The following is a 25554-nucleotide window of genomic DNA, read 5'->3' on the forward strand; positions in this document are numbered from 1 at the left end:
TTCCCTTTTCCAGAGGCCCAGCCAATACTGTGTAACATGTGCTTAGGCCCTTATCACAACTTTGATATATACAACCTCAGAAAGAAAACTACTACCACAAGCCCCACGAAGTGCTCCCCTAGTTTTTCTATTGTTATTGCAAATTATATTTCACAACCAAGATTCACAACCAAGAACTGCTGCTCTTTAAGAAAAGAAAAGCAAACAATTTCACTTTAAAAGTTTGTATCTATCTATATCCATCTGGAGATAAAATTTTAAACAGGTGTCTGATAGGAAACCAAATATGGAAAATGATGCAGTTATCTATTAAGGCAATGAGATACAGTAAATCAGATAGGCAGACATGGAATATATGCTCATAAAACTTTAAAGGATGTTTTTACAAAAGAAAGATTATCTATGTTCTTACTTATTTGAACCCCACAGATTCTTCCAACCATTGTGTATCAATCATTTTAAAAGACTGACACACTACTTTGGAAAACAGTGTGGCAGTTCCTCTAAAGGTTAAATACAGTTACCTTATGATCCAGCAATTCCATACCTAGGTATAAGCCCAAGAGAAATGAGAACATATGTCCACATAAAAACTTGTTCACAAATATTCATAGTAGCATTATTTATAATAGCCCCAAAGTACAAATGCTCATCAATTGACAAATGGATGAATAAAATGTGGTATAGCCATACAATGCAATAATATTTAGCAACACAAAGGAATGAAGTATTGATACATGCCACAACATGATGAACCTTGAAAACATTAAGTGGAAGAATTCAGTCACAAAAGACTCATTTTATATCATTTCATTTATATGAAATTTCCAGAAAAGGCAATCCATAGAGACAAAACTAGATCAGCAGTTGCCTAGGGCTGGGTAGGGGCAGGAAGGAATGGAGCAAAATGGGGAGTGACTGCTAGTTAGTACAGTGTTTCTTCTTGGGGTGATGAAAATGTTCTAAAATTGGTTGTGGTGTCAGTCGCATAACTGTGAATATACTAAAAACCACTGAATTATACATTTTAAATGGGGAATTGTATGGTATGTGAATTATATCTCAATAAAGTGGTTATTTTTTAAAAGGGCAAACAAGTCATATACTGGAGATAAAAAGGCAACTGAGGCAGAAAATTATAAATTTTTGTTAAAACCAGACTGATAAAATTGTCTCTCCTCTAATTACAGAAGACAGACTAGGCTCTAGGACAGTGACCATACTTAAGAGCCTGAGGGTCCTGCTGGGAAAAAATGAAAGCAGTGATGATACACAGACATCCAAATTAGAAGACAGAGTAAGAAGAAAAAAGTCTTTATGTGCACGAGATATTTATGTTCCCAAAAAATAATAAGAGTTAAATATTTAAAAATATGTAAACATGCAAAATAAAAACGATCATGAAAAATTTGAAAATAATAGTGCTCCTCTAAGAGCTCTGGGCACATGGAAATGACCATTAAAATCCAACAGAATAATGACAATCATTATTTCTAAATGGTGGGATTTTTTTCTTCCTTCTTTAAAATCCACTATATAATCAGAAAATACATAAAAATGATTAAGCATCTAAAAGCTCCTTTTAAATGGAGTTAAATGAGGATACCAAAGACTTAAATTAACATGTTAGAAAATTAGCAAACAATTCATGATTTTCAACACAGTTTTTCTTTGCCCTTCCTCCTATAGCTTATTATTGTAAAGTTCCCTTACCATATAATAGGATTAAAAGCAGGGGGTGGGGTGGGACGAGGCTTACATGCAAATTTTTTAAATTATATTTTCTTAAGAGAAAGGAATACCAAATTTTTCACTATAATAGAATCTAAAATACTTTATAGTCACTTTTACTCCTAATTAGCAAATATCATTACATATTTCAACTCTTTTAACATGAACCATAATCTCTAGTACCCTTGATAAATGCTGTGGCTTAAACAATCCAACATATTCGACTATGTTACATGGGGGGAAATCTCATTTACATGTTTATTTGAAGATAATATTTTTCATTTAAAAGTAATGAGAGAAAGTAAAGGAAAAGTCTGAAGAATTGAAGAATAAAGATATCCTCAAAGCTTTCAAGTTTTTGTGCTTAAAAAGTCCATGAAATGTTATTTCCTAAAAGTGTTTTTTTTCCATCTCTATCGAGAGCTGCTAGTCTCAAAAATGTTACAGATTGGTGGCCATAAAGGGCATCAGAAAAACTCCCTGAAATGTCTAACAGGGGCCCTAACCCTCCCCGGATGAGGAATAACTTAATTTCCCCAGAGTTGGGAGTGCCAAGTATGCAAATTGATGACTGGCAGATGGAAACGGCCAGGGTCCCCAGGCTTCAAGCGCAAACTAAATGCTAGCTCAGTGGGCTGCCAATCTTTCAATTTGTCAACAAAGCCATCCAAAAAACACTGATAACAAATTTATTAGTTTAGTAAACTGAAACAACATTTGCTTGTTTAGCTTCCCCTCTAAAGTAAAATGCAAACAAAAAAACCCAAACATCTGTCTTTAATAAGCCTAATCACCACTTGTTTCTAGATCAATAGTGAATAATGTGCTAGTACTAGTACCAAGAAAAGGATAATAAAAAGTACCCTAATCTTTTTTTTGATTCCTACGAGAAATAGTTAAAATCAGGGCCCTCTTAAAATTTGTTTTAATGTTAGTTTCTTAAAATTAGAGTGTAGAATTTCCAGTGAAATCTGAAGCTTAAAAATAGCTATAAATTTACTGATTTTTAAAACAACTTAACCCTGTCCCCAAACTCCTCCCCAAGAACTCAGCATGGAAAAACATGTATTGAGTTGTAAAGCAGTGGTTGCTATATTATATGCTGTTCAGGTTAAGAGGAAAGCAGCTCAGCAGAATAATGCAGACTCAGACTGCTAGAGTCCAGGTCCAGACCCCTCCATGTGCTGGCTGTGTGACTTGTCCCTCACAAAGCCTTCTATCCTTATCTGGATAGATAAGGATCTACAGATCACATGGATCATAGCACTGCCCACCTTACAAAAGGGTGGTCCTAAGGATTATAGGATAACCCATGTCAATCCACAGGGTCTGCCTGGTACATATCAAGCAAAACAGGCTATGACTACAGCAGAATGAAGACAATCCCTAGCCTCCAAATCCCCACACTGAAAGCAGACAAGACACAAATGCTTTTTTCATGGGTTTCTTCTAGCAGGATGCAGCACAGTGTAGTGGGAAAAAACTGACCCTAAGCAATGTCATTATTTTGACCTAAAGTCTATCTATGAGGGCTTGGTTTCTACTCTGGAAAATAAAAATATTGCTTTAGATAGATCTGTGCTTGTCTCTCTTTCCAAAAACCTTCTAAAAATTATTACAAAAGTAATATATGCTTAAATTTTTCAAGAAGTAGACACTAAAAGAAGAGATAATAAAAGTTAAATCTCTTCTTTTTTTTTTTAAGACTGATTGATTTATCCCCACCCCCGTCTGCTCTCTGTGTCCATTTGCTGTGTGTTCTTCTGTGTCTGTGTCTGCTTGTATTCTTATTAGGCGGCTCCAGGAACCCATCCCGGGATCTTCCAGAGTGGGAGAGAGGCGATCATTCTCTCGTGCCACCTCAGCTCCCTGGTCTGCCATGTTTCTTATTGTCTCCCTTGTGTGTCTCTTTTTGTTGCATTATCTTGCTGCGCCCGCTCTCTGTGCAGGGCAGTACTCTGTGCAGGCCAGTACTCCCTGCGGGCCAGCTCACCACACGGGCCAGCATGCCATCACCAGGAGGCCCTGGGCATCAAACCCTGGACCTCCTATATGGTAGATGGGAGCCCAATTGCTTGAGCCACATCCGCTTCCCAAATCTCCTCTTCTTGACTACCCACCCACTCACCCCCCACCAAATCGGGGGATTTCAAACTATATTGTGCAGAGCCCTAGGGTTCCCTGGAAGCAGAGGAAGTCTTCAGGAGAAGTCAAGAGAGCAGAGCCCTAAGGAGCCCCATCACCACCACAACCAAAGCAGCTCTGCTTTTATGTATCTTATATACTGGATTTCACAGATTTTGAAATGAAGGTTCTACTACTAAAATGAGGTTTGAAAACCACATGGCATTAAGTTGCTTTAAAGACCATTATCCAGCTCTAAAATTATGATTCTAGTCCATTGAACCAAATCCTATGTGTTATTACATTTATATCAAAATTTTCATAAAATTTCCCAAGATTTCATCTTACCTCTAGCTCAAGATCCTGAGGTTCCATTTCAGAGAGTGAAAGCACAGCAATTTTGGTAACTTTACAGACCTCATGGTCCCCTGGAAGTTTGCCCACCAAAGCTTTCTGTCGAATTAGAATAAGCCACCAAGGAAGATCTGAAAGAGAAAAGTCTTGTTAATGTCTGATATTTATAAAGTGTTGCTGTCCTGGGAAGCTAAAAGTGAATAACTTAACAACAACAACATGCATAGATATCAGCTTTTAAAGTAAAACACACAAAAAAAGATATAAAAATTGCCCTTGAACATGCAAAAAGATGTTCAACCTCATAGAAAAATGTAAATTAAAATATTCAACTGTCAACTTGGGAAAATTAACAAGTATGACAACACATTCTGTTGGTGAGGCTATGGGGAAACAAACTCTCAAACAGTGCTGACTGGGAATACAAACTGGTACAGCTTTTCTGGAAGGTAATTTAGCAATACCTATCAAAACAACACATGTACTTTTGACCCAGCAATCCTACTGTTGGGAATTTACCTTAACACAAAAATATGTACACTCAAAAAACTGGAGGGGAGCAGGTATAGCTCAGTGGTTGAGCACCTGCTTCTCATGTACAAGGTCCCATATTCAATCCCCAGTACCTACTAGGGAAGAAATAAAGGAAGACACCCTCTACCTCACATCTCATACAAAAATCAACTCAAAATGGATCAAAGACCTAAATATATATAACAGCCAGAACTATCAAACTCCTAGAAGAAAACATAGGGAAGCATCTTCAGGGCCTTGTGCTAGGCAACGGTTGCGTAGATTTTACACCAAAAGCACAAGCAACAAAAGGAAAAATAGATAAATGGGACCTCATCAAAATTTAAACCTTTTGTATCTCAAAGGACTTCATCATGAAAGTAAAATGAAAACCTACACATTGTGAGAAAATATTTGGAAACCACATATCTGATAAAGGTTTATTACCTAGAATATATGAAGAAATCCTTCAACTCAGCAATAAAAAGACAATCCAATTAAAAAATGAGCAAAAGACTTGAATAGACATTTCTCCAAAGAGGATATACAATGACCAGAAAGCACAAGACAAGATACTCAACATTATCAGCCATCAGGGAAATGCAAAGCAAAACCACAATGAGATACCATTTCACACCCAATAGAATGGCTACTATTAAAAAAAAAAATTACAAGTGTTTGAGAGTACGCAGAGAAGAACACTCATTCATTACTGGTGACAACGTAAAATGGTGCAGCTGCTGCGGAAGACAGTTTGGCGGTACCTCAGAAAGTTCAGCAGAGATGCGTTGGTGACAGAGAATGGGAAGATATGACTTAAAATGTGCCGGGTTCCTATTTGGAGTGATGGTAATGTTTTGGTAATGGGTAGTGGTGATGGTAGCACTACACTGTGAAGTTAATTAACAGCACTGAAATTTATATCTGGATGTGGTTAAAAAGAGAAGTGTTAGGTGGTATATATAGTAACAGAACAGAAGTTAAAAAACAAAATCCATGGACTATACTACACAGTGAACCCTAAGTCAAACAATGAACTATAGTTAATAGTACAATTATAAAAATGTCAACTGTAACAAATGTTCCTCACCAATGTAAGCTATCAATAATACAGTGGTGTATTAGAATCCTGTATTTTTTAAAAAATATTTTTATTGCCTTTTAAAGATACATAGATCATACAAAATATTACATTAAAAAATGAGATTGCCATATACCTCACTCCCCAGTCCCCCCCAGAATCCTGTATTTTATGCATGATTGTTCTATAAACCCATGAATTATCTAATAAAGAAAAAATATATACCTGTATGCACTCAACCCTATTCATTACAGTAGTTTGTCACTGCAAAATATTGGAAACACCTTAAATGCTCAGGCATAGGAGAATTACTGAATAAACTATGGTACATTCATATAAGGGAGTACTACACAGCTGGTAAAAAAAAAAGAAAGAAAAAGAGGAAGCATTCTATGAACACATAAGGAGGGATTCCTGGATACATTATTTTTTTTTTAAGATTTATTTTTATTTATTTCTCCCCTCCTCCCCCACTGTCTGCTCTCTATGCCCATTCGCTGTGTGTTCTTCTGTGTCTGCTTGCATTCTTGTCACGCGGCACTGGGAAACTGTCACATTTTGTTGTTGTTGTTGCGTCATCTTGCTGCGTCAGCTCTCTCTGTGTGCAGCGCCACTCCTGGGTGGGCTTCGCTTTTTTAGTGTGGGGCGGCTCTCCTTGTGGGGTGTGCTTCTTGCGCGTAGGGCTCCCCTATGAGGGGGACACCCCTACGTGGCACGGCACTCCTTGCGTGCAGCAGCACTGTGCGTGGATCAGCTCACCACAAAGGCCAGGAGGCCCTGGGTATCGAACCTTGGACCCTCCATGTGGTAGGCAGATGCTCTATCAGTTGAGCCACAACCACTTCCCCCTGGATACATTATTAAGTAAAGAAAACAAAGTACAAAAGAGTATCTACAGTGCACTACTCTAAGAAGAAAATATAAAAAAATATAAAAGTATCTGCTCATTTCTGCAAAAAAGAGAAATATAGGAGGGATAAGCCAGAAATGAGTGAGACTGGTTACCTACAGGAAGTAGTCAGAAATAAGGTGGAAAGAAGAGGGGAAACAGGAATGGGGTAAATGAGATGACTGAGAAATGACAGTTCTGAGATATTCTTTTTTATACTGTAGTTCTGACTCTTAGAGTCACGGTACTCTTTCACATATGCCCAAAATAAAGATAACTGTAAAATCAGCCAGAATGTGGGGGGAACTCAAAATAAAATACAAACAGTAACTTAATTCTATTGCAAATGGAAACTGTAACAACACTGTAGGGGATGGGGGGAAAAAGCTAAATAACTTTGGAAAACAGTATTTTGTAAGACTAAAGACAAAAGAACTATATATAAATATTGTGCCCTGGCTAGTAATTTTTTTTTTTTTTAGAAAAGTATGGGTTAGCAATTCCAAAACTACTTTTTATGTACACTAGGATTTTGTGCAAATAACTAAATACATTGAGAAGAATGGAGAGGGATGGTAAACCAAACAAAAGAAACCTTTAATAACTACAAGAGAGAAAGAAGGAAACAAAGCATCCAAAGGCCCAATAGTCATCTTTCCAAACCCAATTTCTACTTTTCACAAAAGATTTTTATTAAATGACAAATGGCCTATGCAAGATAATATACAAAAGGAATTTTTAATTTTATTAGATTATACCTGTGGCTGGGGGTGGGGGGAGACTCTTTAATCAGCATGAAACACAAAAACAGAAATGAGTGGTTCAGGGATTTGTTAAGGAAAATTAACATGATGGATATATATTTCATGTATGAAAAAAACACTTTTATATAGATATTAAGTGGGAGTGGATGTGACTCAAGCAATTAAGTGCCCACCTCCCACAAAGGAGGTCCCAGGTTTGGATTCCAATGCCTCCTAAAGAAAAAACAGGCAAAGAACAAAAGGCAATCAGCAAAAGGCAACGAGGGAGCCATGGCGGGGAAGGGCGGGACTAGATATAAAGTATTTGGGAGCCATCTGGGACGGGGAATAGATATAATGTATTACAATTTCCCTCATTTTTCCTAATATACATCAACTCACATTTTAAGTTGCTTTGTTTAGGGTTACTGTGTTGTTGTTGTTTTTTTAAAGATTTATTTATTTATTTCTCTCCCCTTCCCCCCTGCCCCAGTTGTCTGTTTCCTGTGTCTATTTGCCGTGTGTTCTTCTTTGCCTGCTTCTGTTGTTGCGGCATGGGAATCTGTGTTTCTTTTTGTTGCGTCATCTTGTTGTGTCAGCTCTGTGTGTGCAGCGCCATTCTTGGGCAGGCTGCACTTTCTTTCGCGCTGGGTGGCTCTCCTTACGGGGTGCACTCCTTGCACGTGGGGCTCCCCTCCGCAGGGGCACCCCTGCGTGGCACAGCACTCCTTGTGCACATCAGCACTGTGCATGGGCCAGCTCTACACGGGTCAAGGAGGCCCGGGGTTTGGACTGCGGACCTCCCACGTGGTAGACGGATGCCCTAATCACTGGGCCAAGTCCGCTTCCCAGTTTAGGGTTACTTTGAATGTGTGTTTAAGGATGTGCTTTAAGTATTTCATAAATGGGAAACGGACTTTGGCCCAGTGGTTAGGGCGTCCGACTACCATATGGGAGGTCCGCGGTTCAAACCCCGGGCCTCCTTGACCCGTGTGGAGCTGGCCATGCGCAGTGCTGATGCACGCAAGGAGTGCCGTGCCACGCAAGGGTGTCCCCCGCGTGGGGGAGCCCCACGTGCAAGGAGTGCGCCCATGAGGAAAGCCGCCCAGCGTGAAAAGAAAGAGCAGCCTGCCCAGGAATGGCGCCGCCCACACTTCCCGTGCTGCTGACGACAACAGAAGCAGACAAAGAAACAAGACGCAGCAAATAGACACCAAGAACAGACAACCAGGGGAGGGGGGGAAATTAAATAAATAAATCTTTAAAAAAAAAAAAAAAAAGTATTTCATAAATGAAAAAGTTTAGAAATGTTTCATAATTCTTTATGAATTGGGGAAGGAAATTTGCTCCAAAGTTGCAAGGCTTTTACAGACCATGATTATTCAATATCATTAATAATTTACTGAGGTCCTACCAAGTGCCAAGAAGCACATGATATATAGATCAGGGTTACCCAGTACCTAAATGTTTCCTCAATGTCGATAAATTCTGTTGAATTCTGAAAAAAAAACCACACAAAAAAAACTTGGATAGAGCTCTAAACCTCATAGGAATAATTTCTATTTTATATTGAACAAACAACTTAAAGTATTTGCAGCTGACCAGAGAAGCCAACAGTTTCACCATCATATGCCTGGCCATATTTCTATTCAAGTTTATCTTGTTTGGTGTTCAACAGGCTTCTTGGATGTGCATATTTACATCCAAGTTTAGGAAGCTTTCTGTCATTATTTCTTTGAATACTCCTTATGCTCCTTTCTTTCCTTCTCCCTCTGGGAGTCCCATAAGTATATATCGGTATGCTTGATGGTGTTTCTACAGTTCTCTTAGGCTATTTTTACTTCCTATAATTTTTTCTTTCTGGTCCTCAGCCTGACTCATTTCAATTGTCTTGTCTTCAAATTCACTGACTCTTTCTTCTGCCCCCTCCAATTGGCTGTTGTAAACCTTTTGGGTATTCTTCATTTCAGTTATTGTGGTCTTCAACTTCAGTAGTTCTGTCTGGTTCTTTTTAAAAATTTCTCTGTTTAGATTTATATGTTGTTCATTAATTGTTTTCCTTATCTCCTTTAGTTCCTTTTCTGTATTTTCCTTCATCTCCTTGAGGATATTAAAACTTTAAGATTTTAAAAAATTTCTCCCCCCCCCTACTTCATTCCCCCATTCCCTGCTCTCTGTGTCCATTTGCTGTGTGTTCTTCTATGTCTGTTTGTATTCTCATTAGGCGGCTCCAGGAACAGATCTGGGACCTTCGGAGTGGGAGAGAGGCGATCATTCTCTTGCACCACCTCAGCTCCCTGGTTTTCTTGCTAAGTCTCTTATTGTCTCTCATCCATGTGTCTTTCTGTTGCATCATCTTGCTGCATCAGCTCTCCTGTGCAGGGCAGCACTCCTGCATGGGGCAGCACTCTGCATGGACCAGCTCACCACACAGGCCAGCTTGCCCTCACCAGGAGGCCCTGGGCGTCAAACCCTGGACCTCCTATATGGTAGAAAGGAGCCCAATTGATTGAGCCACATCCATTTCCCTTAAACCATTTTTTAAAAGTCTTTTTCTGCTATGTCTACAATCTGGTCTTCTTCGTTGATGTTTTCCAGATTTTTATCCTCTTCTTTTGAATTGGCCATCATTTCCTATTTCTTTGTTTCCCTTGTAATATTTTGTTGTACACTCTACATTTTAATATTTTTATTAAATTGTCTTTTTTAAAGATACATAGATTACAAAAAATATTACATTAAAAAATTTAAGAGGTTTCCACACACCCACATCCCACCCTCCCACTCCTCCCAAATCAACAACCTCTTCAATTAGTGTAGCACATTTATTACATTTGGTGAATACATTTTGGAGCACTGCTGTACCGCATGGATTATAGTTTACATTGCAGTTTACACTCTCCCCCTGTACATTCAGTGGGTTATGGCAGGACATATAATGTCCAGTATCTGTCCCTATAATATCATTTAGGAAAACTCCAAGTCCCGAAAATGCCCCCACATCTCATCTCTTCTTCCCTCTCCCTGCCCTCAGCAACTACTGTAGCCACTCTCTCCAGATCAATGCTACAGTTTCTTCCATTATTAGTCAAAATAGTTCTATAGTAGAATACCAGTAAGTTTACTCTAATCCATATTTCATTCCTCCATCCTGTGGACCCTGGGTTGGTGATGTCCACTCCACCTCTATATCGAGAGGGGGCTTAGATCCCACATGGTTGATGGATGTGATTCTCCTGCTTGCCGTTATAGGCACTCTCGGTTCCCTGGTGTGGTGGTTGACTATCTTCACCTCTCTGTTAGCTGGCCTATATAAGTCCAACAAACCAGAGAGTAGGAGTTGTGATTCTGCTGAGGCTCATGGCCCAGCTGGCACATGGCCAGTCCAGAGATTGAAGTCTCCTGGTTATATACCAACCCCAGCACCAACCACATGTCCAGTGAAAGTGACAGAAGAGGCATGTGTAGAAAGGTCACATCTGAGTCCAACTCCATCACACTCAGCAACACAAATTTCAAAGTAGGGCCCACTGACAAGACACTGAACTCCAGAGCCATCTGCCATGACCATAGAACCTGTGGGTCTCCATAGCCCTCGGGAGCACCAGTACATGGGCTGTCTTTGGGATCCTGCTGAGGTATCCGTAAGCACAACCCCTCTGATGACCTCCTGACTCTTTTTTGAAAACTCTTAGCCATATAAACTCATTTGTCTTTACCATCTCTCCCTTTTATTCAAGGTCTTTTTCTAGTTGCATCACCAGTTAGTGATTAGTAGTAATCCCTTGGCACAAGGAAGGTTCATCCACAGGAGTTATGTCCCAAGGTGGGGGAAGGTAATGTGTTTACATGCTGAGTTTGGCTTAGACAGTGGCCACATTTGAGCAACACAGAGGCTCTCAGGAGGTAACTCTTAGGCACCCTACAGCTCTAGCTAGGCCTAGTTCAAATTTCAGGCACACAGGCTCATAAGCATAGTCATCAATATCAAGGGCTCATCATTGGAGCATCTTTCTTTACTGGTCTTTGCCCTTGCACTTGGGGGATTGTTGCTGTTCCACTGGGGAATGTGACAGCTTTCCTGGCTAGGAACTCAGCACTCCCTCAGTTGTCATTTGTAACTGTAACTAGTACAAAAATACCCAACATATATCTGAACATTTTTATGTACCCTATAAAAATGCCTGGAGAACTCCCTCCCAACCATGTGTCCCCCATCAATAACACCCAACACCAGTTTTCCTCCCCTGCCATAGTTGAAGCCCTCTGTGGTTCAAAACTTCTTAAAAAATGAAGCCTAATATATTGTCAAATGCAATTAATAGGAAAATGAAATAGTAGTGATAGGTTTAAAGATTAGAAATAGAATACATACTAATTTTGAAAAACTAAAATAAAGTAAAAATAAATTGGGATATTAAAAAATGAAAAATATCATAAAATTTTGTTTTTGATGTTTTGCCTTTCATCACTGTAATAGGTGTTGCCCTGTATGTACAGTGGCAAGGCAGTTTCTTTCATTTCTTCCTCAAGTGCCTATATCCTTTCTTTTGTTTTTCCTCCTAATTTTTAATTTTGTCTTCAAAAAAGTTTTAGATCACAGTAAAGTCACATATACAATATAGGGGACTCCCATATATCCAACATCAAACCCTTTTTCCCCTTCCCCAGCAATGATCTTTTTACATGTTCATGTTATATTTGCTGTAGCTGATGTACAGCTACTGAAACATAGTTATCAAACATGGTTCCACTTTGGTTTACAACCCAATGTCCATCAGCAAATGAATGGATAAACAAAATGTGGTATATACATACAATAGAATACTACTCAGCTATAATATTTTTAAATGTTAACTCTGGGACTTAGTCCCTGAGCTGTTTGTTTCTTGAGTTTATATTCAGCTAGTGATAAGAGATTGTCTTGGGTGCCTGGAGCCAAGAAAAGCAAACAAACCAATAGAAAAAACACCTTTCACAGTCTTCCACACTTTGTTTTTGTGCTGGCTGGTGTTTTTCAAATTTTGGTTCTCCCATCAAGTAGGTTAGCCCAAGGCAAATACAAAGTGCAGGTTTCTCCCAGTCTTTTCTGGGCCTGTGTCCTTCTTGAGTTTGTGTAAGCTAATGGCCTTAGAGGTTTCCCCATTTACAGGAACTTGAGTGCCCCTCAACTCCCCAGGAAACAAACCTTCTCCCTCTCTTAAAGACACTTAAGAGAAGGACACAGTGGCACTTAAAGCAGCTACATCTTTACCCCAGCCCATCTGACTCAATTGTTTCTTACATGCTTTCTTGTCTTAAGCTGCATTTGCCTAAAGGGCAAATTCTGGGAGGGAAGAGCTTGCTGGAAAGGAGTTTCCTAAGTCAGTCTTTCCCAGTAGGAAGAAGGCCAGGGACTCTCAAAAACTTGAGTGCCAGCCAAGTCAGGTCCAAACTGCCCAGGGGAGAGAATGAGGAAGTAGCCAGGAAGGGTTCCAGGAGATTCTTCTATGGCTCTCTGAAGCTATGGTTTCTTGATTTGGCATTTACTCAGTAAATGCAGCCCCTTGACTGTTTTCTATAGTCCTGAGAAGAATACGGTCTTTAAGTCTTCTCTACAGTTTTTGCCTAGGGTGGGTTGGAACAATTGCTGTCCAATGGCTGCTGTCAGAAACCTGAAGTAGATAATCAAAAGAAGTGATCAGAAAGTGGAGATGGCTCAAGTGATTGAGCTCCCGCCTACTACCACATGGGAGGTCCCATGTTCAGCTCCAGGTGCCTCCTAGAGCAGATGAGCAAGACAGCAAGCTGACACAATGGGCAGGTGCAGTGAGCTGACACAACAAGAGATATGAGAACATAATGAAAGACACAACAAAGCAGGGAGCGGAGGTGGCGCAAGCAATTAGGCACCTCCCTCCCACATTGGAGGTCTCAGGTTTGGTTCCCATCTTCCCACAATTGTGATTTTTTTCTTCACAATATGTATACCTATTCTTTTACCTTTTGTTTTACTTCTGAAGACCATGCTTCTTCCATGAAGTGGAAGGAAAGGCATAGCAAATGAAAAGTACCCAGCACATAATAAGAGCTCATTATTATATTTCCTCCCTTATTGTTTCAGTCTCACTCACTGATCAAAGAGAAAAAACTAAAGTAAAATTGATAAGGAAATAGATATCTATGAGTGATTAAGTAATTTAACCTTAACTTCTTTCTTCTTTGGAAAATGTTATGCTGATTAGTGGGTTGGAATTTTTCCCCCTCCCAACTTTCCTTTATTTTTTATAGATTTGTTTTTTATTTATTTCTCTCCCCTGCCCTAACCCTCCCTCCCCCCCGCAGTTGTCTGCTCTCTGGGCTCATTTGCTGTGTGTTCTTCTATGTCTGTCTGCTTGCATTCTTGTCAGCAGCACTGGGACTCTGTCTCTTTTTGTTGCATCAGCTTGCTGCGTCAGCTCTCCACATGTGCGGTGCCATTCCTGGGCAGGCTGCACTTTTATCGCACAGGGCAGCTCTCCTTGCAGGGGGCACTCCTTGTGCGTGGGGCTCCCCTACGCAGGGGACACCCATGTGGCAAAGCACTCCTTGCGCACATCAGCATTGTGCATGGGCCAGCTTACCACACGAGTCAGAAGGCTCTGGATTTTAACCCTGGACCTCCCATATGGTATGCGGACACTCTATCCATTGAGCCAAATCCACTTCCCCCAACTTTGCTTTAAACTTCTTGGTAAAGAAAGCATAAAAGAAAAAACTGATAAATTTGATTATGCTAGAATAAAAAACTTTACCATGGTAAACCACACCCCAAAAAAAGTCAAGGGCAGGCTAAGAAAAAATATCTGCAGCCAAAGAACTAATCTCCCTATTTTATAGAGTTGCAAAATTTTTAAAAAATGGCAATAATCCAACAGGAAAATGAACAAAAGATATAAACACATGGCTTAGAGAAAAGTAAACACAAATAGCTGTAAAGGTATGAAAAGATGCTCAACCTCACTTATTACAAGTGAAATGCTGAGACACAGTTCACTATCATATCAGAAAACACTAAAATGTTATCATACACTTCATATGACCACAGATAAACAGACATTGTTGGTGGTAATGTAAATTGGTACAATCCCTATGGAGGACAACTTGGGAATACATATCAAAATTGCAAATGTGGGGGAAGAAGATGTGGCTCAAGTGATAGGGTTTCTGCCTACCATATGGGAGGACCCAGGTTCCATTCCTGGGACCTCCTGGTAAAATGAAAAAAGAGAAAGTGTGCCTGTGCAGCAAGCCAAGTGCCCATGTAGGTGCCCATGCAGTGAGCCAATGCCCGTGTGGTGAGCCAAGTGTCTGTGCAAGTGAGTTATACGCAGCAACATGATGACACAACAAAAGAGAGACAAAGGGGAAAGCCAATGTGAAGCACAGCAGAAACCAGGAACTGAGGTGGTGCAGGTGACAGGGAACCTTTCTCCACTTCAGAGGCCCCCAGGATCGAATCCCGGGGAATCCTAGAGGAGAAAGGAAAAAAAAAGAAAACAAAACAAGAAGAGAAGACAAAAAGAGAAATAGATACAGAAGATCACAGAGCGAGTAGACACAGACAGTGGTTAAAACAACAGGGTGGGGGCTAGGGAGAAAATAAATAATTTTTTTAAAAATTGCAAATGTGGGAAGTGGATGTGGTGTAACCAGTCAGGTGCCCATCTACCACATGGGAGGTGCCAGGTTTAGATCCTGGTGCCTCCCAAAATAAAATGAGCAGACGCCGCCCCCACCACAATGAGCTAGACACCACCCTTGCCACAATGAGCAAAGGACACAAGCCAGCAGATGCACAGCCCATAGGGAGCAGATGTTGCCTCTCATGTGGGAAGGCCAGGTTGGGTTCCTGTTGCCTACTGGAGGAGGCGAGAAAACAATGAGCAGACAGACAAGAGAACCATCTGGGGGAGGGGAGGCGAGAAAACAATGAGCAGACAGACAAGAGAACCATCTGGGGGAGGGGGGGCAGATAAATAAAGAAAAAAAATTAAGTAAATAAATTAACTTTTTTAAAAAATTGCAAATGCTTCTATCCTTTGACAGACCAATTCCATTTCTGGTAAACCTAAAGATAAACTGACAAATGAGAAAAATTATGTACATACAAAGTTATTCATGTCAGCCTTATTTATAATAGAGTAAGAATGAAGAGATCTAAAATTCTAACAGAAAACAGGCTAAATAAATTTTGGTAATTCTGTACAATGGAATAATATGACGCTATCTTTAAAAAATAGTGAGAGACTATGCACTGTTTTGGAAAGACCTTCGAGTTATATTTTTAGGAAAAAAATATAAGTTACAGTATAGTACAACTGGCTTTTATGTAGAAAATATAGAATAATAATGGTGGTGGGTTGGATGGGATAGTGGAAATTGGGTAGATGACAACAGTGGAGTGAGGGAAACCCTTTACTAAATACTTTTTATTACTATTTAAATTGTTAAGCCATGTATATTATTTACTTATTCAAAAACTTAAATTTAAAAAGGCTCCTTCTGTGGAAACAACCGAAATGCCCATCAACAGATGAATGGGTAAATAAAATGTGGAATTACCCATACAATGGAATATTATTCAACAATAAAAAGGAATAAGTACTGATAGAGGCTACAACATGAGTGAATCTTAAAAACATGGGGAAATGGATGTGGCTCAACCAATTGGGCTCCCATCTACCATATAGGAGGTCCAGGGTTCGATGCCCAGGGCCTCCTGGTGAGGGCAAGCTGGCCCACGCAATGAGCAGGCCCACGTGGAGTGCTGACCCATGCGGGAATGCGGCCCCACACTGGAGAGCCGCCCTGAGTGGGAATGCCACCTTGCACAGGAAAAGCTGCCCCATGGAGACGAGTCAGCTGACACAAAAAGCAGGCGCAGCAAGATGATGCAACAAAAGACACAGAGGACAGAAAATAAGATGATGTAGCAGAATAGGGGAGCAGAGGTGGCACAAGAGAGTAATCACCTCTCTCCCACTCTGGAAGGTCCCAGGATCAGTTCCTGGAGCCGCCTAATAAGAATACAAGCAGACACAGAAGAATACACATAGTTACAAAAGAAGAGATTTTGTATGACTCCATTTCTACGAAATGTCCAGAATAAGCAAATCCATAGAGACTGAAAACAGATTAGTGGATTCCAGGGGTTGGGGGAAGGGGAAACAAGGAGTGACTGCTAAACATGGTTTCTTTTGGGGTGATAAAAATGTTCTGTAATTAGATTGTGGTGATGATTTCACAACCTTGTGAATGTACTAAAAACCACTGAATTCTACATTTTGAAAGGGTGAATCTCATAGCATATGACTTACACATCAATTTTTAAAAAAAATCTCCTTCTGAAGAAAGAAAGGACTTGTTAGGTATATTACCTACTAGAACAGAGTCATAAATTAAAAAGTGCATTTTCTGCCAAAGACAGATTAAGCTTCGACAACCTATTACTTCTTGAAACTTAAAATTAATGAAAAAATACATATTTAGAGTAGTGTTCAAAGGAATAATCAAAATCACAATGGAAAGAAAAGGACAATTAAGAATTGAACAAGGAAACGGACTTTGGCCCAGTGGTTAGGGCGTCCGTCTACCACATGGGAGGTCCGCGGTTCAAGCCCCCGGCCTCCTTGACCCGTGTGGAGCTGGCCCATGCACAGTGCTGATGCGCGCAAGGAGTGCCGTGCCACACAGGGGTGTCCCCCGCGTAGGGGAGCCCCACGCGCAAGGAGTGCACCCATAAGGAGAGCCGCCCAGCGCGAAGGAGGGAGCAGCCTGCCGAGGAATGGCGCCGCCCACACTTCCCGTGCCGCTGACGACAACAGAAGCGGACAAAGAAACAAGACGCAGCAAAAAGACACAGAAAACAGACAACCGGGGGAGGGGAGGGGAATTAAATAAATAAAATAAATAAATCTTAAAAAAAAAAAAAAAGAATTGAACACTGAGATACTTTCAGAGAAAATCATTCATTCTAAAAAGCAAAACAAAACCAACAAAAAACCTCTTGGGAAATAATGATACTCACTAGTTCTGTAATTACTTAGCCTTAAGAAAACACACTACCACCACACCACCACTACCACACACAAAAGCCTAAGGATGTGCATGTGGAGTTACATGATTTAAATATTTTTTTATAGTTTGCGTTTAATGACAAGACAAATTAAAAGTAGACTATCATTATTGCTTAGCAATCCCACTATCCATCAGGTGTAATTTTTTAAGTAAAAAAAATCAAAGGACCAAGTTAGCTATTGTATTAATTTATATTATCCATCAGGAAAAGAAACTCAGCTCAATTAAAGTTGCCACATTGAGACTAGATACAGAGTATAACAGAGTTAAAAAGCCATTTCATCTTGCAAGATCAGATAAAGTTTTTAACAGTGGTTTCTCCTGGAAAAGAGACAAGGAAACTTCACTTCCTCAACAAGATAAGAAGATGAATTAGGAAATGATTACCTTGAAAATGAACAGAAAGGCAAGCTAAAACAAAAGTCCTGGAAAATATTCAATTACTTGCAATGGGGAAACGGACTTGGCCCAGTGGTTAGGCATCCGTCTACCACATGGGAGGTCCGCGCTTCAAACCCCGGGCCTCCTTGACCCGTGTGGAGCTGGCCCATGGGCAGTGCTGATGCACGCAAGGAGTGCAGCGCCACGCAGGGGTGTCCCCCACGTAGGGGAGCCCCACGCGCACGGAGTGCACCCGTAAGGAGAGCCGCCCAGTGCGAAAGAAAGTGCAGCCTGTCCAGGAATAGTGCCGCCCACACTTCCCGTGCAGCTGATGACAACAGAAGCGGACAAAGAAACAAGACGCAGCAAATAGACACAGAGAACAGACAACCGGGGGAGGGGAGAGGAATTAAATAAATAAATAAATAAAAATCTTAAAAAAAAAAAATTACTTGCAATGTATAATAAGTGACTCATTTAAAAAGAGATGAGCAATTGTGGGATAAAGATTTTCATTCAGCTTTGGAAAAAAATGTTACCTTTACTTGACAGCTTAAAAATGACCTTTTTCCTAGCATACCACTAAAACTAGTTGTATAACTAACTCATTTTGTAGGTTCTATTTTCACTGCTCTGCATCTCTCTAGAATCAATCATTCATGTTACGACCACCAGTTAAAAAAAAAAAAAAAAAGGTATGTTTGCTAATGACTCTCACATGTATACTTTCTTTAGCATGCCCCAACACGGCATAGCCCATTCCTGAGGACACAGCACTCTCTTTACCTCTCCGAAAGCCCACTTCTCCTGGAGCATCCACAAAGTGAGAAGAAGGGAACTGGTGTAACAGACCACTCAGCTACTTTAACACCACATAGCCATGCTCTTGTGAACCCTGACACAATTATGACAGTAATTATGTCAACGGTGCAATAATACCCAAAGACATAAGCAGATACTATATAGTCTTTTATAATATCATATTCAAATACAAAAATTTTAATTCTTGAAGGTCTTTCGCAGATTAAAACTCAGTGAGCCACAGAGGATTCTCTACATTTGTATCAGATAGAACAGAGCATAGAGATATGTTGATAAAGGAAGAGAAATAAAAATGAGAAAAGGGATTATAGTCTGGTTACTTTCTTCTATGTCAAGTTGCCTATAAGAATACTTACATGTTACTGTCATTTCAAATTAACAGTTTAAACTAAAAAAATTTAAATTGTCTCATACTTTCAAGTTATTTTTTTTTAAGATTCTTTATTTATTTCTCTCTCCTCCCCTCTCTCCACCCCGTTATCTGTTCTGTGTGTCCATTCACTGTGTGTTCTTCTATGTCTGCCTGCATTCTTGTCAGTGGCACCGGGAATCTGTGTCTTTTTTTTGTTGTGTCTTCTTGCTGCATCAGCTTTCCGTGTGTGTGGCGCCACTCCTGGGCAGGCTGCACTTTTTTCCCATGGGGCGGCTCTCCTTGAGGTGCTCACTCCTTGTGTGTGGGGCTCCCCTACATGGGGGACACCCCTGCGTGGCATGGCACTCCTTGCGTGGATCAGCACTGCATGTGGGTGAGCTTACCACATGGGCCAGGAGGCCCTGGGTTTGAACCCTGGACCTCCTATGTGGTAGGCGGACGCTCTATCAGTTGAGCCAAATCTGTTTCCCTCAAGGTTATGTTTAGATGCTTACAAATAAAAAATTTTATATCCTTCTGGTGACTTTATTTTGAAATGTTTGTCTATCTCAGAGTGATACTTCCTCTTTGATATGAATATCTTTGTTTTTTAATTGGTATGTTAAGCCAATTCATATTTAATGTAAATACTGATTTTTTAGGAATCAGTCTATCATCTTATTATTTGTCCCATCTAGTCTATATTCTTTTTCTTTTCTTGTCTACTTCTGGATTAAGTTTTTAAATTATCATGATTATTCCATTTCTCCCCTCAATGAACTTTTTTTTACAATCTTTTATTATTCTATTAGCAGTTACTTTGGGGCTGATAACATGAACCCTCATTTATAAAAGCCTAATGCAAATTATTTCTTTCCCAGTTCCTAAGTGGTAAAAACAACTTTAGAATTGCAACCCTTTTCATTGCCTATTGTTATTATTAATGCATATTTTAATTCTGTATTAATTTTTAAACCCCATGTGAAGTCAAATTCATTTCTATGTGTTTACACACTTGCCCCTTTCATTGCCCTTCATTCTTTCCTACATCTTCATGCTCCCATCTGGAACCATTTCCCTTTTGCTTAAAGAACTCTTTTTAGTATTTCTTCTAATACATAGTCTGCTGGTGACAAATTCTCTCAGTTTTTGTTGCTCTCAAAATAGCTTTATTTTTCCCTCATTTCTAAAGATAAAATTCTAGGTGGGTAACATGAAGGTATCACTCCACTGTCTTCTGTATTCCACTGTTTCTACCAAGAAGTCAGCTATCAGGCTTATTGTGCATCTTTGCATTTAAAGTATATTTTTTCTGTGGCTGCTTTTAGGATTTGCTTTTTGTCTTTGGTTTTTATCATTAGGTAACTAAGTATGGTTTTCTTTATATTTTCTCCATTGGGGTTCAAAGCCCCCCCCTTTTTTTTCTTTTGGTCATCACTTTTTTTAAGCAGTTTTATTTATACATCATGCAGTCAGTCTAAAGTATACAATCAATGGCTCTCAGTACGATCACAGAGTTGTATTTTCATCACCACAATTTCAGAACATTTTCCACACTCCAAAGACAAAAAACAAAAAAACCCCCATACTCCTTATCCCCTATTATGGACAATGAGCACTGGTGTACTGATGGAAGAATATTAAAATATTACTGTTAACTATAGACCATAGTTTGCATTAGGTGTAATTTTCCCCATATACCACCCTATTATAACATGTTGTAATAAGCGTCAAAGCACTCTTGACCCTCTGGCTTTGGAAATTTCTTGGCCATTATCTCTTCAAATATTGCTAGTCTGTTGCTGTCAGAAACAGAACTCCTGACTTGTTTATCCTGATTTTTTTTTACTGTGTAAATATCTTTAAATGACCCATTATATTCATTATTTTAACATACCGCATAGTCTAAGAGATTCTAAAAATTAGAGTAACATCTTGATGGCTAAAATCAATTTATCTCAAGATAAGGTTCAAATTAAAAGGATTTTGCAGGAAGCAGATGTAGCTCAAGCTGCTGGGCTCCTGTTTACCATATAGGAGGTCCAGGGTTCAATGCCCAGGGTCTCCTGGTGAAGGCAAGCTGGCCTGCACAGCGAGCTGGCCCACGGAGAGTGCCGGTCCACACGGGAATGCCACCCCACACAGGAGTGCTGCCCTATGCAGGAGTGCCAGCCAACATGGAGAGTTGGCACAGCAAGATGATGTAACAAGAGACATAGAGGAGGGACAATAAGAGATGTAGCAGAACTGGGAACTGAGGTGGTGCAAGAGAATGACTGCCTCTCTCCCACTCTGGAAGGTCCCAGGATCGGTTCTCAGGCCACCTAATGAGAATACAAGCAGTCAAAGAGGAACATAACAACAAACAGACAGAGAGAGCAGATAATGGGAGGAGGGGGAGGGGAGAGAAACAAATAAATACATCTTTAAAACAAAAAAAGGATTTTGCATGGTTTTGTTTTTTGTTTTTTGCTTTTACAAATCTTAGGTAGGAATACAAATTCAGTCCTAAGCGTACATAAGCCTACCTCACAAACAAATGCTACATAAATTATTAATTGGCCCCTTAGCATTTAATACTTTTAAAAATAAAAATGAGCATGGGTCTATAAAGTAGATTTCGTGCAAACCTACACATGATTTGAATATCCTACTAAACTTACACATGAATTTCAATTCCTACTGAAGATACGAATACATGGCATGCATAATATAATTTTTTTGTTTTATATTTAATGGCAATTCTATTTTTCAACTACATTAAGAGAAATGCTCTCCCTCCCCACCCCCCCACCCCCAGTGGAAACAGACATATTCCAGGAAACACCATATATCTCTAATATATTTTAGGCAACATTGTACAATGAGTAAGCAGGATAATAGGTAATATTCCCACCATGCCAGTGCCATTTTTCAACCTCGGGTAGCTAGTAGCTAAAAGTACACCAGACTGGGCTTCTACTGTTCTCAGTGACTGAAAAGCCACTTATTAATTTGTTCATCTGCCAAACATAGTTGTTACTCAATGTTTCTCAATTAGTTGCTCTGCTGCCCTATTAAAGTTTCCAAAGTCTAAGTTTATAGAAAATTAGCAATGACTTATAGGGAAAGCATCTACAGCAAGAGGTAATTTTAATAGGCTCTAAAGTATCAAATAATGCAATTTGAGGTATATTCAGCAAAACTTTTGAGCTTAGGACTAAACTTAAATTCCTAATAAAGACCTTCCATAGATGAAATAATCTATAGTACTCTATAAAATGTAATCTTTTTTGTATCCATAAAAGATTGAAAAGTCAAAAAAACTAGCAAAACCTCATTTATAAAGCACTTTGGGGTAAAATATATTCTATATAAAAGTACATTTTTCAAATAACTGTGCTCAAGTGCTAAAATAATTCTTATTTAAATATATTACATAGTTTCATACCTATCGAACCCCACATACTAAATATAATTTGGGTTTTTACTTTGAGAGGTGACATAAGGATGCTTCCAAGGTTGGAGGCAATTGGCCCCTAAATGAAGGGACCCAAACCACTATAACAGAGCTGATAACCTTTGTTTTTTCCTCTGGGCCACAGATATTGGTCAAGACTAAGTAAATTATTAATTAATTTATTAAGAATCTCCTTTCTTAAATACAACATTACTATACCTAATAATTTGATTGTAATTATTTCAAAATGTTAAGTAAGATAAATTCAAAAACAAAATAAAGGAGGGAATAAATCAAGAGAGCACCTTAATAGATGGCCCATATATATTGTCTTTCACCGGAAGTGGATTTGGCTCAATGGATAGAGCATCTGCCTACCACATGGGAACTAAGGTGGTGCATTCCCACTCTGGAATGTCCCAGGATTGGTTCCCGGGGCCACCTAATGAGAATACAAGCAGTCAAAGAGGAACAAAACAACAAATAGACAACTGAGAGCAGACAATGGGGTGTGGAGGGGAGAGAAACAAATAAATCTTTAAAACAAAAAAAAGATTTTGCGTCGTCCAGGGTTCAAACCCAGGACCTCCTGACCCATATGATGAGCTGACCCACGTGAAGTGCTGATGCACTCAAGGAGTGCCGTGCCACACAGGGGTACCCTTGTGTAGGGGAGCCCCACGCACAAGGCGTGCGCCCCATAAGGAGAGCCGTCCAGCGTAAAAAAGCGCAGCCTGCCCAGGAGTGGCACTGCACACACGGAGAGCTCACGCAGCAAGATGACGCAACAAAAAGAGACAGATTCCTGGTGCCGCTGACAAGAATACAAGCGGACACAGAAGAGCACATGGCGAATGGACACAGAGAGCAGACAACTGGGGGCAGGGGTGGGCAGGGAAGGGGAGAGAAATATAAAAATATATATATATATATTGTCTTTCAGAAGTTAAAAACCAAACCTTCTAATATCACAAAGAATCAACAAAGAAAACAACTGGAGTTTAAGAACAAATGGGGGGAAGCGGATGTGGCTCAAGTGATTGGGTTCCTGCCTACATATGGGAGGTCCGGGGTTCTATTTCCGGGGCCTCCTGGTGAAGGCAAGCTGGCCCATACAGCGAGCGGGCCTGAGCAGTGAACTGGCCCATGCAGAGTGCTGACCTGTACAGGAGTGCTGGCCCACGCAGAGAGCTGGTGCAACAAGATGATGCAACAAAAAGAGGCAAAGAAGACAGACATAAGAGATGCAGCAGACCAGGGAGCTGAAGTGGTGCAAGCAACTGAGTGCCTCCCTCCCATTCAGGTAGGACCCAGGATCGGCTCCTGGTGCCACCTAAAGAGAAAGACAAGAAGAGAAGCAAGCAGACACAGAAGAACACACGGTGAATGGACACAGAGCAGACAAAGAGTGCAAAAAAATGGGGTGGGGGAATAAATAATTTTTTAAATGTTTAAAAAAACTTAAAAAAAAAAAAAAAAAAGAACAAATGAGCTTGTGGGGAAGCAGATGTGGCCCAGGTGACTGAGCTCCCACCCACCACATGGGAGGTTCATGGTTCAGTTCCCAGTGCATCCTAAAGACAGCGAGCTGGTGTGATGGGCAGGCGCAGCAAGCTGACAGGGTAAGATGATGTAACAAGAGACAGAAGAAGAAAAGCATAATGAGAGACACAACAAAGAAGAGAGCAGAGGTTCCTGGGGCCTCCTAAAGAAAATGAGCAAAAGAGCAAGCAGACATGACAGGCAGGTGCGGCAAGCTGATGCAGCAAAATGACACCACAAGACGTACAAGAAGGAAAAACATAATGAGAGATGCAACAAAGCAGGGAATGGAGGTGGCTCAAGCGATTGGGTGCCTCCCTCCCACACTGGAGATCCCAGGTTCAGTTCCTGGTGCCTCCTAAAGGCATAGCACACAGCAAGTGCAAAACAACATGGAGGCAGGGAGAAATAAATAAAGTAAATCTTTAAAAAAAAAAAAAAGAACAAATGAGCTTAATGAAGAAAAAAAGGAATGATAAGAAAGAAGTGTAGGAAGGAGGCAAGCTGGCCTGCTTCTAATCTGTCTGAAAATATAAAAATTTGTTCAGAAATAAGAAGTATGCTTGTTTAATGACCCTCTGGAAGAGATTATAAGTATGGGTTACATTCTTGTGACTAGTTCAAGCCCAGTTGATTGCTCCTACCAGAGATTTGAACCAACTATACAAAGGGGACTAGAGATCAGATCAGGGCAAAGAAGGTTGGAAATTCTGAAGCATGAAGTAATAGAACAGGTAGGGAGGGCAGAGAATGGCATAAACCACTGAGCACCTGGATACCTGGAGAAAACTGTAAAAAGAAGAGGAGGGATGTAAGAGAGAGAGATGAGAGAATCCCAAAAAAGGAAATCCTCTCACACACTTAGTTGCCTGCATCTAAGACCCAAAGCTATTAATAGATATGTCAGCTAAACTGCAGTTAAAGAATTTTTCTTTACAAATACACTTTTGCTTTGAAGAAAGTATTCTCAAGAAACTTTAGTATGTGAAAAAATCATCCATCGGAAGGCAGTGTTTAATTTTTTAATTAAGATAAATCAGAGTGATGATACGCTACAGTCTCAATGTTTAACAGCTTTGAGATATAAATTACATATCATAAAGTTCACCCATTGTAAGTGTACAACTCAATAACTATTATAAATTTATAGAGTTCTAAAGTACCATCACAATCTTCACATGTTTTAATAATCTGAGTTCTTAGTAGACAATAAAATAACCAATTTCTCTCACAATGTAGCAAACATATTTAAACAGAAGCAAGATCTAAAAGATTTGCCCCAGGAACACCTAAAACCAGAACTCTACATAAGAGGGAGTGCTCTGCATGGCCCACCAGGCTTCTTTTTGTTTCTCTCCAATGCCCCTGAAGAGAGGGGTTTACCATGGATTTTTAGGAAGGTACTAAAATAATGCTAATAACATTCAAACCATTTATTACTAAAATATAAAAAATATTTCATGTCATTAGTGTCATAGCAAGAAA

The 25554-nt window shown here is 39.9% G+C and overlaps 1 protein-coding gene across 1 annotated transcript in view; it reads right to left on the reverse strand.

Moving 5' to 3' along the window:
• The window catches only part of INPP5F (inositol polyphosphate-5-phosphatase F), a 99502-nt gene that overhangs the window by 50677 nt on the left and 23271 nt on the right, over positions 1-25554 (reverse strand). Inside the window, exon 3 of the mRNA XM_058298283.2 lies at positions 4204-4340. Coding sequence (XP_058154266.1) covers positions 4204-4340 — 137 coding nt within the window. The remainder of the gene's footprint in view (positions 1-4203; positions 4341-25554) is intronic.

Source organism: Dasypus novemcinctus, chromosome 6, assembly GCF_030445035.2.
Source record: "Dasypus novemcinctus isolate mDasNov1 chromosome 6, mDasNov1.1.hap2, whole genome shotgun sequence".
NCBI classification, from domain to species: Eukaryota; Metazoa; Chordata; class Mammalia; order Cingulata; family Dasypodidae; genus Dasypus; species Dasypus novemcinctus.